The sequence below is a fragment of the Ostrea edulis genome, chromosome 3 (genome assembly GCF_947568905.1).
Source record: "Ostrea edulis chromosome 3, xbOstEdul1.1, whole genome shotgun sequence".
Lineage (NCBI taxonomy): Eukaryota > Metazoa > Mollusca > Bivalvia > Ostreida > Ostreidae > Ostrea > Ostrea edulis.
Window position 1 is genome coordinate 88,694,697 of NC_079166.1, and position 14,066 is coordinate 88,708,762.

General features: G+C 33.1%; 1 protein-coding gene across 1 annotated transcript; it reads left to right on the forward strand.

Moving 5' to 3' along the window:
• Window positions 1–8,643: 8,643 nt before the first annotated feature.
• On the forward strand, window positions 8,644–13,156 carry LOC125674509 (uncharacterized). The gene is made up of 3 exons (XM_048911656.2): window positions 8,644–9,207; window positions 12,600–12,769; window positions 13,013–13,156. Exons 1-3 carry the CDS (start codon window positions 8,673–8,675, stop codon window positions 13,154–13,156), a joined length of 849 nt encoding a protein of 282 aa, XP_048767613.2. The 5' UTR covers window positions 8,644–8,672.
• The last annotated feature ends 910 nt before the right edge of the window (window positions 13,157–14,066 follow it).

Sequence of the window (14,066 nt, forward strand, 5' to 3'; positions counted from 1 at the left end):
AAATGTTCAATTCCTTGGGTATTTCGGACGTATTTTTGATAAAATAAGTAACTTCAGGGTTTATATATTTGAATGGAATACACAAATCTCGCATAGAAACCGTTTTTAAAAATGTCATATCACCGATCATAATATATGAACAAGGTGTGCAACTCAGCCAGCGACATGTTGAAAAAATCTACACCTCGCTGAGAAATCCTATCGAAAAAACACCAATAATGCACATACCAACTGAAAAGAACGGTCATTCTAAATCTACTGATGATTCGTGGATTAAATGTATCGCTATTTAGTGCGCAATGATTACTTCACATCGCTCAATTTCATCGTTTTAACCTCGCCACTTCTCATTTCTGACTATAACGAACGGAAGTTGTGATGCTGGAATATTTCTGTCGCAGCCAACTATTTTTAGAACGATAAAACCCGAGACGAGGTCTTCCGAATACCATTAGCTACACGAAAAGGGAAGAGAATACCGATCATAGTCAACTGGTCGAGTCGGTTGTGGAAAGACTTGCACATCCACAAATATAATTAAGGTAGCAGGGGACAGTTTCGCACTATAGGCCCGGTCAACTTTTTCAAAAAATGGAATTACCCTGTATTTGAAGTGATATTACATGTGTAAAAATGTATACAATAATTTTAGGATGCATGTCAAATGTAGCTGAGTGCTTAGTAAAAATGTTGATATACAACATGTAGGTGTCACCATGATTCCTAGCATATAGATGGGTGCAAATACGAAACTAAGACACGTGGTCAGTTGCTGAAGAAATTCCGGTGAAAACATGCAGGGTCTAGCAAAAGGTCTGTAGCTGTGAGGGAAGGTGGATGGCCCCATATGAGAGGTAGATTTTTGAGAAGGGCAGATAGTGTTCTTGATTGTGCACAGTGTCTAAATCCCCATGTTTGGTACTGTGATGGTGTGGGGGTGGTGCGGATTAGCCCAAATGAGGGAAAATCAAAGCAAAAAAGGGGAACCTGCTCAGAGCATGTTTTGTGCACCAGCACCAGTATTTATAGATTACATGTAATTTAGGGTCATAATTTATTAACTACACTAATATGAAATACAAGTATTGACATAAAAGGGAAATATGATTTTTCATTAGTCTATCATAATCTGACTTTGGTGTATACCCCCTATCCACATGTTTCAAAACCAAAGAAACTGTCCCCTGCCACCTTTAAGAGAATGGCATTTTTTGAAACCCATGGAATTCAGTCAATTTCATTAATATTATCAAGATAAATGTATTAGATATGTAATACAACCCCTTATTTCAATAGATGTATCACATTAGTGTCACAATGGTAGACAACAGAGTCAAGGGGGGTAAGCTATGCTTTAGTACTATGGAAAACCAGAATCTGGTCAAGTATCATAGTGACATGTAAGTACATGTAAATAAGCTTAGTGGTTAAAATAATGTTATTTGGGGTACTTCATATACTGTGTATTCTTTTTACATAGATTACATGTAGTTTTACATGTTCTACATGTAATTAACAAATTGTACTGATTGACAGGTCTCAGGTACAGTAGATCACATTTCTTCTCAGCACCATGATACATATTTATGAAAAAATACTTGCAGATAGAGAAATAAGTCATTTTAGAGACATTTTGTACACAAAAAACACAGTTAACACCATTTTCTCATTTATGGGTGGTACTTGTAAACAAGCCACCTCCCCTTTGACATTTGACTGAATTGCATGAATCTTTAGTTTTCACTATTAGGATGGCATAGAATAGAATGTAAGAAGAGAACAGGTATTCAAAATCTTGTTGGGGAGTTGTTTACTTAATTAGAGCATATTTCAGGTCTATACATATACAGTATGTAAAGAAGTAGACAGTGAAGTTGGAAATTTTCTTGATTTTAAGAGCAGTTATGTCCCTTTATCTCTCTCTAATCCATCATTTTCTACACAGGTTCTCATGATTACATGTTCAGCATGTAGCACCACATATAAGGTCACTTTTACCATAGATACAATATACTTGTAATATTATTTGTTAGGCACAGGGATCTTACTCGAACACTCTCATCACTCTAAAATGAAAACATCATACACAGAAATGTAGGGTTTTTAAATAATTTTATTGCGTACACATTTAGGGCGGTCGACATGATGTATTGGTGTAGTTTCACTCAGAATAAGTCAGATTTGTCAAAAATGGGAGTTGACGTCAATGACATGAGATGTCAGAATTCTTAAAGGTAGCAGGGGACAGTTTCGCACTATAGGCCCGGTCAACTTTTTCAAAAAATGGAATTACCCTGTATTTGAAGTGATATTACATGTGTAAAAATGTATACAATAATTTTAGGATGCATGTCAAATGTAGCTGAGTGCTTAGTAAAAATGTTGATATACAACATGTAGGTGTCACCATGATTCCTAGCATATAGATGGGTGCAAATACGAAACTAAGACACGTGGTCAGTTGCTGAAGAAATTCCGGTGAAAACATGCAGGGTCTAGCAAAAGGTCTGTAGCTGTGAGGGAAGGTGGATGGCCCCATATGAGAGGTAGATTTTTGAGAAGGGCAGATAGTGTTCTTGATTGTGCACAGTGTCTAAATCCCCATGTTTGGTACTGTGATGGTGTGGGGGTGGTGCGGATTAGCCCAAATGAGGGAAAATCAAAGCAAAAAAGGGGAACCTGCTCAGAGCATGTTTTGTGCACCAGCACCAGTATTTATAGATTACATGTAATTTAGGGTCATAATTTATTAACTACACTAATATGAAATACAAGTATTGACATAAAAGGGAAATATGATTTTTCATTAGTCTGTCATAATCTGACTTTGGTGTATACCCCCTATCCACATGTTTCAAAACCAAAGAAACTGTCCCCTGCCACCTAAAAACCTCATAGTTGGTTAGGTAATTTATCATGGAAATCATAAAGAACTATGAAAGCACAATATATAAGGCCAACTATATAGCATTGGCTAACATTCGTTTTTTAAAAAGAAATATTTCATCAAGCTCCTTACATATGATCAGATCCAAATTCGATTAAAAACATAAAAAGTATGGGGGGGGGGGGGGTAACAAATTAATTGGTAAAGGAATGTCAAAACTTTATGTTATAACTTATATAGGTCAACAACCAGCACTTGTGCATGCATCGCACACATATTTTGTGTATAGTTCACATTATGATAAAAAAAAAAAAACTACCCGCTTCCACCCCTACCCCACTCCCAATACCATTTTAAATAATTATAATCAAATATCGATCTGTTCAGTATGACCTAATCACAGGTGCTTGGGTTCAGGACCCCCCCCCCCACCCCCCACCTCCCCCCCCTTCTCCGAAGAACCTATACATGATTTGAATTTTTGGTTAAAATCTCTCTAATGCATATTAGCAATGTCTTGCATACCCCTAAGTCCAAAATAACTCAAAATATGCCCTTTCAAAAAAAAAAAAAATACCCTCACTGGTTAGTGGTTTATGTTAGTGTTACAATAAGCAGTGAAGTTGTTTGTTTTAAAGGGCTTATTTTGGACTTTTGGAGTATGCAAGACATTGTTGACATGCATTAGAGAGATTTTCAACATCAAAAAATTAAGTCAACTCATATGTAGGATATTGGGGGGGGGGGGGGGGGGGGGGGGTCCTGAAAACAAGTACCTCTAAATATACATTGTTTCAACACCATTATGATCCAAATCATATCGTATAGGGTTAAGAGTTTACAATGATAATATATTTGGATATATTAAAAGTAGTATGGTTCCAATAATGTGTAAGTGTGCATGTCTTTAAAGTCTTTCCACAACCGATTTGAAATACTATGATCGGTATTCTCTTCCCTTTTCGTGTAATTAATGGTATTCGGAAGACCTCGTCTCGGGTTTTATCGTTCTAAAAATAGTTGGCTGCGACAGAAATATTCCAGCATCACAACTTCCGTTCGTTATAGTCAGAAATGAGAAGTGGCGAGGTTAAAACGATGAAATTGAGCGATGTGAAGTAATCATTGCGCACCAAATAGCGATACATTTAATCCACGAATCATCAGTAGATTTAGAATGACCGTTCTTTTCAGTTGGTATGTGCATTATTGGTGTTTTTTCGATAGGATTTCTCAGCGAGGTGTAGATTTTTTCAACATGTCGCTGGCTGAGTTGCACACCTTGTTCATATATTATGATCGGTGATATGACATTTTTAAAAACGGTTTCTATGCGAGATTTGTGTATTCCATTCAAATATATAAACCCTGAAGTTACTTATTTTATCAAAAATACGTCCGAAATACCCAAGGAATTGAACATTTACAAATACAAGAAGGGGGGTACCGGAAGTCCTGTCCACAAGCACCTGTGGTGTTTGTAGGGACTTTATAAATTGTTGATTTTGATAAATGTGTTTAATTGTTCATGTAATAAATGTGTAAACTTTCAACCATTGTTCTTCTTTAATTCCATTCTTTTATTTGAAATTTAACAAAAAAGGAATACAAAAGGAATATCCATACAAATGCTGATGAAAGTGACAACGCGAATTGTGTAATGCGTTTACATACTTATTGTGACGTCATAGAAAAGCAGGTTTTCCCACAACGTCATACAGAATGTTCCACAACGTCAATAACCTGAACTCTAAATTAATTAGATTATAACATTTGCTTTAATAAACAGTCATTTAATCATGCGTTTTTTTATTAATAACACGGTGAATTTAAAGGAATCAAACACTGAGGATTAAAACACCGATAAAACACGGCTCAGGCCTCGTCGTCATCTCGACTTTAGTGTTATCGATTTTTTCCCATTGTTGCGTCATAGCTCCGCACGCGCTCCTATCTCATAGCGCAATCGGAAGTACTCGGCCTTTCTAGCTTCGCGAAAAACCTCGGATGCACTAGGCGGATAGATCCGATATAGCCGCACTATTTGCAATTCACGTGACATAAATTTTATTATCACATGATTAAAAATGGTGGACCAACAGAAACCCGCATGTTTAATATGTTTGAAAGAAAAAGCCAAATATTATGGATTGTTCAGTAAACGAAGCAATTTGGATGATTTAAGACCAAATATTCAGCTTCTTTTTCAAACACCTGTTAACTTTGAATTGTTGAGAGGGAAGGTTATATGTGAACATTGTTTGAGCATCACTAAATTTTTACCAAACATCAAATTAATGATTACCAACGCAATAGATTTAGAATCTAGTAAGTCAAAATGTACACCTTATAGAGTAACAGATACAAAGAAGAGGTTGGCCTCAACACCATCAGAGCTGTTACATTTTAAACAGACCCCTGAAAAGAGAGAAACTGTAGTTTCCAGTTTAGTGAAATCCTTTGAAAAGTTAAAGACAGTAAATACATGTACTGATGCAACTGAATTATACATTCGATCAAAAAGAAAGATAAACTTCATAGACCATACATATGGGAAGGACCGCACTGATATCTTGAAAGATGTGGAAGAGGGGAAAGATATTGAAGCTGTGGAACAAATTCTGAATCTTAATACAGACTGGTATGTTCTTACATGTACATATATATACAGTAATGCAAAAGTTTTTTTTTTGGGTATTATAATTAACCAGATAACTGACTAGCCTAAATACATGTACTGTACATACACATGTGAAAATGTCAATTCATTGTGATGCCATAGTCCTGACGCAATTTACATTTTTATGTGATCAAACAAACAGCTGTCCTTACTTTAATATCTATTAATATGAAAAGGGCTTAAACCGGTTTTTCCCCTTCATTTATACACATGCATAGTTCTATTACAGTAGTAGTAAATTATTAAACAGCTATGCTTATTTTCTTGGGAATTTCAAAAGTTTTGTGTATAGATTTACAGATGATGTTATGTATCAAACTATAAAAATATATTTGTATTGTTTAAAATTGAATTTGAATTTCAGCCTTTATTTTATGATTTGGGTAAGATAAATCTGCACTTTGATATTATTCCTTACTACACATATTACTCGCTATAATAGAATGTTGAAGCACCAATGTCATTGCCCTGTATAATGATGACACTTCCTAATACATTTAGTTTATCATTAAAGTATTTGCTGTTCTGATTAATATTCTATTAGGGATGAATGAAGAATAGATCTATAATTTGATCTTTGGTTTCTTTTTCAAAATGTTTTAAAAAGCATGAAAAGGATGTTTTTGCAGGTGGATTTTTTGTTAAATTTAAAATTTATATCAATATGAATTTTAACATGTCTAAAATGTATATTGTCATGATTGTTAGATTGTCTTTTTTTTTTTTTTTTTAATAAATCAAGCATGACTAGTGACACAACACATTGGTCAAATAAACATGATAAAAGCAACAAATAAGTTGTAGGTGTCTTATAATATTGATCAGAACAGCATATTAATTTGCACAGCTTTATACAGTGTGTTTATTATATATATGTAGCTTTTGCATGATACTATACTCTAGCTATTAGCCTTTAATATTAATTCTGAAATCTGCTTTAAACTGTAATTTTAATAAAAATTACAACTTTTAACACATTCTTACATGTTCTAATACATGTATTAATTTTCTAACATACACATGTAAAATATCACAACAATGCTTTTTAAAAAGGTTGCAGTGCACTTTACATCATCATGTTAATTATATGAACATTCATTCACTTATTCACCCTGACACCTTTCTTGATATTTTTGCTAAACTTTCAAGTGGAAGATTTCTGCATAACAGCATATTTTAAGGGGAATGTAAATTTATGGAAGATTCAATTTTTATTTATAATCAACCAAAGAAAATAATTGATCCATGCAATATTCATGTAGAAGCTTCAAAGATTTTCATTTGGTGTATATTGTGGTAGAATAAAGTAAAAAACAAATAGACAAAATCAAAAGGCATACAATATACATAGCTACAAGATAAACCTAATGAAAATAATAAGCATTTGTAAGGAGCAATGTATACTCCTAACAATTTTCATTGAAAGCTTCTGGACATGTATACAAAGAATTTTTACCCAGCCATGATTATAGTGCTAATACATAATTTTATATACAAGTATGTTATATGTTATCCATGGCATTTGTGTTAAATATTAATAAAATACATGTATCTTTTTGCAGTGAATATGGAACTTTATGTCTTGAGATCAACAAACAGTTATCAGAACTTAAGACTGATGTTGGTACTCTCCAAAACAAGAATATATTTTCTGCCTGTATAATTGAGCTGAATGAAAAGTGTGCTGCACTGCTTCAGGTTAGAGAAATTTTTTCTTTAGAATGTGTAGATGCATTTAAAAATAAACATGTCAAATAAATTAAAATTGCAAATAAATACCAAAGTGACATCAAATCTAATTTTATAATCTGTATATATGAAACTATCTCATTGCTAGCAATCATTGTTATGATGTGTTAGAACTAACAAGTAAAAAGAAAGCATCTCTTCATCTGACAAACTTATTTGACTATGTAATCATCGGGCAATCACTGTTACTTGAGAAGGAAGAACAGACTTGAATAAAAGGGGTGTTTTTTTGCTTGGTGTTCTCAGTATATGTATTATGAGTGTAGTTTAAGCATATTTACACCATATTCCTTCTTTTGCAATTCATAGTTTTGAAATGTTACAATTCGGAGTATTTAATATGAAGTGGCAATGTTGTAAGTAGTTGCGAATGACATGTGGTTAACATCTAAAAAAAAAATGGTTTTAATTTATCTGTTTTTAGGTGTTAATTCATGCCATTGGTAAGCACGAAACAGTAGAGAGAAAAATTGCAACTATTGCAACTATCTATGGTATGGTACTTCATAGTCGAAATCTACGTGCCTCATCCATTCAGAAGATATTTTCAGCTCTATTGATACGTTGCCATGCAGATAATAAGGTAAATCTTGTATTTTTTATGGATGTATACATGAACATGTTTTATGCCCCCCTATGAAAGTAGAGGGGCACATACTGTTCTTTTCTGTTTATTCGTCCGTCCCAAATCAGATTTGCCTTTAGGTTTAAGTTACTTTTCTATGAATATTAAGGCAGTTATACACATTTGCTTGACGTTCATTTTCAACTGTAACAGCATAATGTCAGTGTTTCTGGATATGATTCCTTCAATGCAAACTTTTTTTATTTTTTTTATTTTTTTTTTAGAGATTATCAGGTTTTTTTTTAATTGGGAAGGTCTAGTATTATATATATATATATATATATATATATATGTGTGTGTGTGTGTGTGTGTGTGTGTGTGTGTGTGTGTGTGTACTTCTTCATCATCTCAAATTTGGTGACTTTTTCTTTTTTTTACTAAAAACATTTAGTTTAAAGCTTTAATACTAAGATCATTGATCAAATGAATTTTTAAATGAACCATATGAATATGACATGTTGTCAGTTTTCCTGTTCTATAGTGTATGATATAAACACAAATACAAAATCAAAATAAGTATCCAATCCAGAAATAGAAATTTTACCTTTCCATCAATTTAACAAAAATAGGGTTAAGTATTTTTAAAAAGTGACCTGAAGTGATTCAATTAAGAAAGGTACAAATGTAAGCATTAGTTTCTAAGATTTTCTTAAAGCAACAAAACAGTTATACAAATTAATTTTTGTTTTGTTTTTCAGCTTCTCCATCGCCTCAACTGTGTGCATCTTACTATGTCTGAGAGTTCAAAAAGGAAGATTGTTAAAGAATTCGGTGAACAGCTAGAGGAGAAGTTAATAAAGGATATGTCAGATGGTAATACAGGAAAAATAAATGGTGACAATCTTGACATTAGAGTTCACACCAACGACATTCGTATGTCAAACAAAGACAGGGACTACCATTTCTTTGCCTCTAATTTCGTTCTTGATCGTATTCATGTTGATAAGGGCCCTGCCTTAATCCTTGAACCTGAGGGACCAAAGCTAGAACTGTTCTGGCCAAACGACAACGAAATCAAAGCATACAGAAACAGCTTAAAGATACTACTTGGAAGAATCATGATTAAGTATATGCCGGAATTTAAATGGTTTGAGAAAATTTTGCCTGACCATATTGACCATCCTCACAAAGAAGCTATGAGTAAAAAGTCAATTGTACACATGCTGCCTTTGTCCTTAAACAATGAATGCTCATATGATGGTTGTGTAAGAATAATGGATGAATACATTGAGATGATTAACAGATGGTACAGAAAGGCAGGGAGAGGTAAGTCAAGGACAAAATGTAATCTGTAATCTACATTTTGTATCTTTGAAATTAATTATAATAATAATAATAATAATAAGACCTTTATTTAACCAGGATTACATATTTAGCGATAACGCCAGTTTTCAATATGGTCCTGCATATAACATACATACAGACAGGTATTAGTAAAATAAACACAGATTAAAAGAAGTAGAATACATATAAACTTAAGAAATGATTATGAATGTAAGATAAATAGAATACAAAATGAAGCTTAAAAAGTATGGTGATAATCTCTAAGATAATTTCTCTTAAAACACGCAACACTCGTTGAGTTTCTTATGTTTTGACTCAAGGCATTCCACACTGTGCTCCCTGAAATGCTGAAAGATCTTCTATAATATTCTGTTTTTGCCTGGGTATATACAAAATATTTGAATAAGAATTTCTAGTTTGCCTCTGACTGACTTCTGATACATATTTAAAAACATTTAAATAATCTGGCATTAAACCATGTAAAACTTTATACACTAAAATGACTTTTCTATAGACAAAGTAATCTGATAGAGGCAACCAGTTAAGTTCTGTAAACATGACATTAGATGGTGTTTCAAAATTTCTGATGTTAAGAATTACCCTTGCAGCTCGTTTTTGCAATATAAAAAGCTTATTCACATTTTCAGCATTTCTTGGATTGCTCCATATAGTACAACAATATGTAAAATGTGGAAAAATCATAGTATTAAAAATCTTCAGCAGCGCATCGTTTGACATAAAATATCTTATTCTTCTTAAAATGTCAATTCTCTTGGAGATCTTGTTCATAAGTGATTCTATATGACTTTTCCAGGACAAAGTTTCATCAATAATAATACCAAGTAATTTTGACTCCTGAACACATTCTATGACATGGTTATTTATCACTAAATTTAATTTTCGATACTTTGATAATTTTTGTGCCGATCCAATAAGCATACATTGAGTTTTAGACAGGTTTAAGCTTAATTTATTTTCCTTAATCCACATTATACTGCGCTGAAGATCTTCATACATCTTTGACTCAATATTTTCCACTGACTTATCTGTTACATCTTGTGAAGTATCATCTGCATACATATTTACATGAGAATGTTTCAGTGCTTGTGGATAGTCATTAATATACAGGATAAAAAACAATGGGCCTAAAATAGAGCCTTGCGGAACTCCAATGGTTACATTTCTTTCCTCCGATAAATTGCCTTTCCAAATAACTCTCTGTGTACGATTTGTTAGATATGATTTAAACCATTCAAAAGTATCATTGCATATGCCAAATGACTTGAGTTTGTGTAATAAAACCTTGTGATTTATAGTGTCAAATGCTTTCCGTAAGTCTATAAAAATTACACCAGTAAGTTTACCTTCATCAATATTTTTAAGCCATCTATCTACTAGAGAAATAAGAGTACTTTCACATGAGTGTTTTGGCCTAAAACCAGACTGACAATCTGTAATTAGAGAATTTACTGACAAATACTCATAAAATGAATTAAAAACATGCCTTTCTAAAATTTTGCTCACACAAGGTAAAATGGATACAGGCCGATAATTATTAACTAGACATTCATCCCCTGATTTAAAAAGTGGTACAACTCGTGCCTTTTTCCAGTCATCTGCACAAGTACATGAAGATATAGAATAGTTGAAAATATATGCAAGAATATCACATACACTGTTTGATGAAAGTTTTAGAAGTTTGACAGAGATACCATCCAAACCTGTTGCCTTTGATGCAGACATACATTTTATCTCATTTTCAATAAATTCTGCAGTTATACCTGGTATTGTATAAGAATTTTTAGGCATTTTTTCTTCAACTGTAGGTAAAGTGTCATCAAAATGTTTTCCTAGCTCATGACCAATGTTACAAAAGTAATTATTAAAACATTCGGCAATATCCTTTGTATCTTTAAAAATTACGTTATTGTCCTTAAGAAATGTACAGTTTGTATTCGTTTTCTTAGATGGTAAGAATTGCCTAAGTTTGTCCCACATGTCCTTGGGCTTGTTTTCTGCCTGGGAAATTGCTTCCTCAACAAATGCATGTTTTGCCTCCCTGATCTTTTTCGTCACCCTGTTTCTTGATGCTCTGTATAGGTTCCACGCGTGATCATCATTACTCTGTGTCGCCTTTTTAAAGAGGTGTTCACGACAGTGCATTTCTGTAAGTATGTCATCGTTTATCCATTCTTCTGAACGTGAGTTAATTCTTCTTTCTTTTAGAGGAATGTGTTTATCCACCACTTCAAAAAATTTAGAATAAAAGAATTGCCACATAGTATCAATATCCACCATTTCATATATGGGACTCCAGTCAATAGTGTTTAGTTCTTCTTGAAAACTGCTCTCATTTAAGTTTTTAAAATTTCTATATTTAATATGAACGTGACTGTTTGCACCGGCTCTAATTTTACCATTTACAGCGTAAATCAAGTTGTGGTCACTTAATCCTATTGGGAATACTCCTGATGAAGAAAACTTATCCGGACTATTTACATAAATATGGTCAATTAAAGTACTGGAGTCTTTAGTCTCACGTGTAGGGTTTTTTATCAGTTGCTGAAATCCAATGTTTTTCATGATAGTCTTTAAACGCTTTGTCTTGTACTCATCCACATTGAAATCGCCCATAATTAGAATATCTTCGTGTTCTGCTATTAGTTGTTCAATCCGCCCCTCAAACTTCTCTAACCAATCTACTGTGGAATCTGGAGGTCGATAAGATAAAGCACAGGATGTCTTAGTCGACTGCCCAATAGAAATCACAAATTCAAGCATTTCCAAATCATCCATGATTTTTATGTTTGTAATGGTAAATTTTTCTTTAATGTAGACTAATATTCCACCCCCATTCCGGTTTCTATCCCTCCTCAGAATTCTGTAACCATTCATTGATATTTCAGAATTTTCTATTTTGTTGTCCAATTTACTTTCAGTCAAGGCCAGAACATCAAATGCACCTTTACGTAGCATTATTTTGATTTGATCCAATTTACTTAAAATTCCTCTCACATTCAAGTGTGCATATAAAATTCCCTTAGGTACAGTTTCCAAAAATTTCTCAAGAGATAGGTCAACATTAAAGCCACTTATACAAGAGTCACACAGCCATTCTACCTGATTAGGAATTTCCATGGTTTGGGTTGTAGTTTTCACTACCTGATTACATCCAATACAGTGAGCAATTAAATACATATTGAAGATGTGAAGGAAGCAAAGGAATGCTCAAGGCACAATCAAATCTCAAAAGTGTTTCAACTTGGATAAATTTTAAAAAGTATTTCTTTTTGTTTCTTAGTTAGCCATTTTTAGCCAGAAAGTGTGATACTGTATATGTCTAGACTTGTAATCAATCTTGATTTTTATTTCAGCTGCTGAACTAGACAAGCTTCAGATTCCATTTGGAGGAGACCAGCTCACAAGAATACGATTCCAAGGGGCAAAGGCCTTAAGAGCTGGGGCACATACCCCTCAGGAAAGATTTGATCATCTGTACCCTATGATAATTGAACTATTCCACACTCTGCAAGACTTCTTAGAGGTTTGAAAATTAACTTTATTTCTTTTGAGACCCCTTCAACACATAATAGGAGTGGGGGTGGGGGGTCATTTTATCATTTGATGTTATTTGCCTAAATGTATTGTTTGTTGAACACTACAAGTAAAATATAAACATATTATTCTTTTATTTTGTTAATACTATATTCTAATATTATATATGCTCATGGAAATACATGTACTGCTAAAAAGATTGTTATAAGTGTGTATCAATGTTTTCCCCCAGAAATTATGTAAAAGATTCCTTAGCTTAGCAAATTCTAAGGAGCAGGGCACTTTAGCAAACCTGAAGATAATTATTCAGTGGACAAATGTAAACGGAAAGGTTAAGAGCAGATTCAAGGTAATTTTCAAATTACTTTATGATTAAAAACAACATAGTTACTGAAGGATTCAGGAGCAGTTATGGTTGATAAATGAATTTAATATATTGTTATGTTGACTTGTTGTCACAGGAGCAACATTTAGGGGTGATATTAAGAGTTGACCTTGGTTCTTAAATTAACATTGAGACATGGAGTAAAGTCACATATCACAGCATTCTCAAAAATGCAATTTCAAAATCTGTATTTTTCTGTCAAAAATTTACTTTGGAAATGTTTTAAACTATCACCCAGCATGCAGACTGTATAATGTTCTACATCAAATGTTCAATATGAACCAGAAAACTGTCCAATAAAGAGGAAACAGTATCATAAATATTAGTAATATTGTACTACAAATAATAGCATGATGTTACAACTGTGTTTACAGGTACCTAAAATATATTTTTTCAGGCACATGAAGATTTTGTCCTTACCAGTGGTAGTGCATATTTCTTAGACTACATGAAGAAATTCAAAATGAATGATTTAGAGGATATACCAAACCAACCAGCAATTCCAAAAAATGTAAAACTGCTACACACGAACAACAAACAGCGGATATTTGACACAATAATGGATGAAGTTGTTGGAGATATTTTCTTACCATATGAAAATGAGGTATGTTTCTTTGAAAAAGATTTGTTTAACAGTGTTTTAAAGAATAAATGACTATGAGATATACCATAGCTGCATTTAAATATCTAACTCTAAAACTATATTGCCATTTGTCAATTTCCATGATTTTTCTTAACCATGTCAACTTAAGACTTAGCACAGGTGCTCTTTCCAATTTAATGTCTGTGTCTATGACAGATAACTTTCAAGGGTACATGATGTCTGAAAGGAAATATCCTATGGAGTCCAAAGATTTTTTATTCCCTGCCACACAAAGTGGCTATGTCCATCTGCCTTTCC

Bases quoted from the DNA above. Each gene is read 5' to 3' on its own strand.
- LOC125674509 (XM_048911656.2), top strand. From the start codon at position 8,673: ATGTCTGAGAGTTCAAAAAGGAAGATTGTTAAAGAATTCGGTGAACAG. The intron at 9,208-12,599 runs GTAAGTCAAGGA...TTTTTATTTCAG, and splicing joins GTACAGAAAGGCAGGGAGAG to CTGCTGAACTAGACAAGCTT. The intron at 12,770-13,012 runs GTTTGAAAATTA...GTTTTCCCCCAG, and splicing joins CTCTGCAAGACTTCTTAGAG to AAATTATGTAAAAGATTCCT.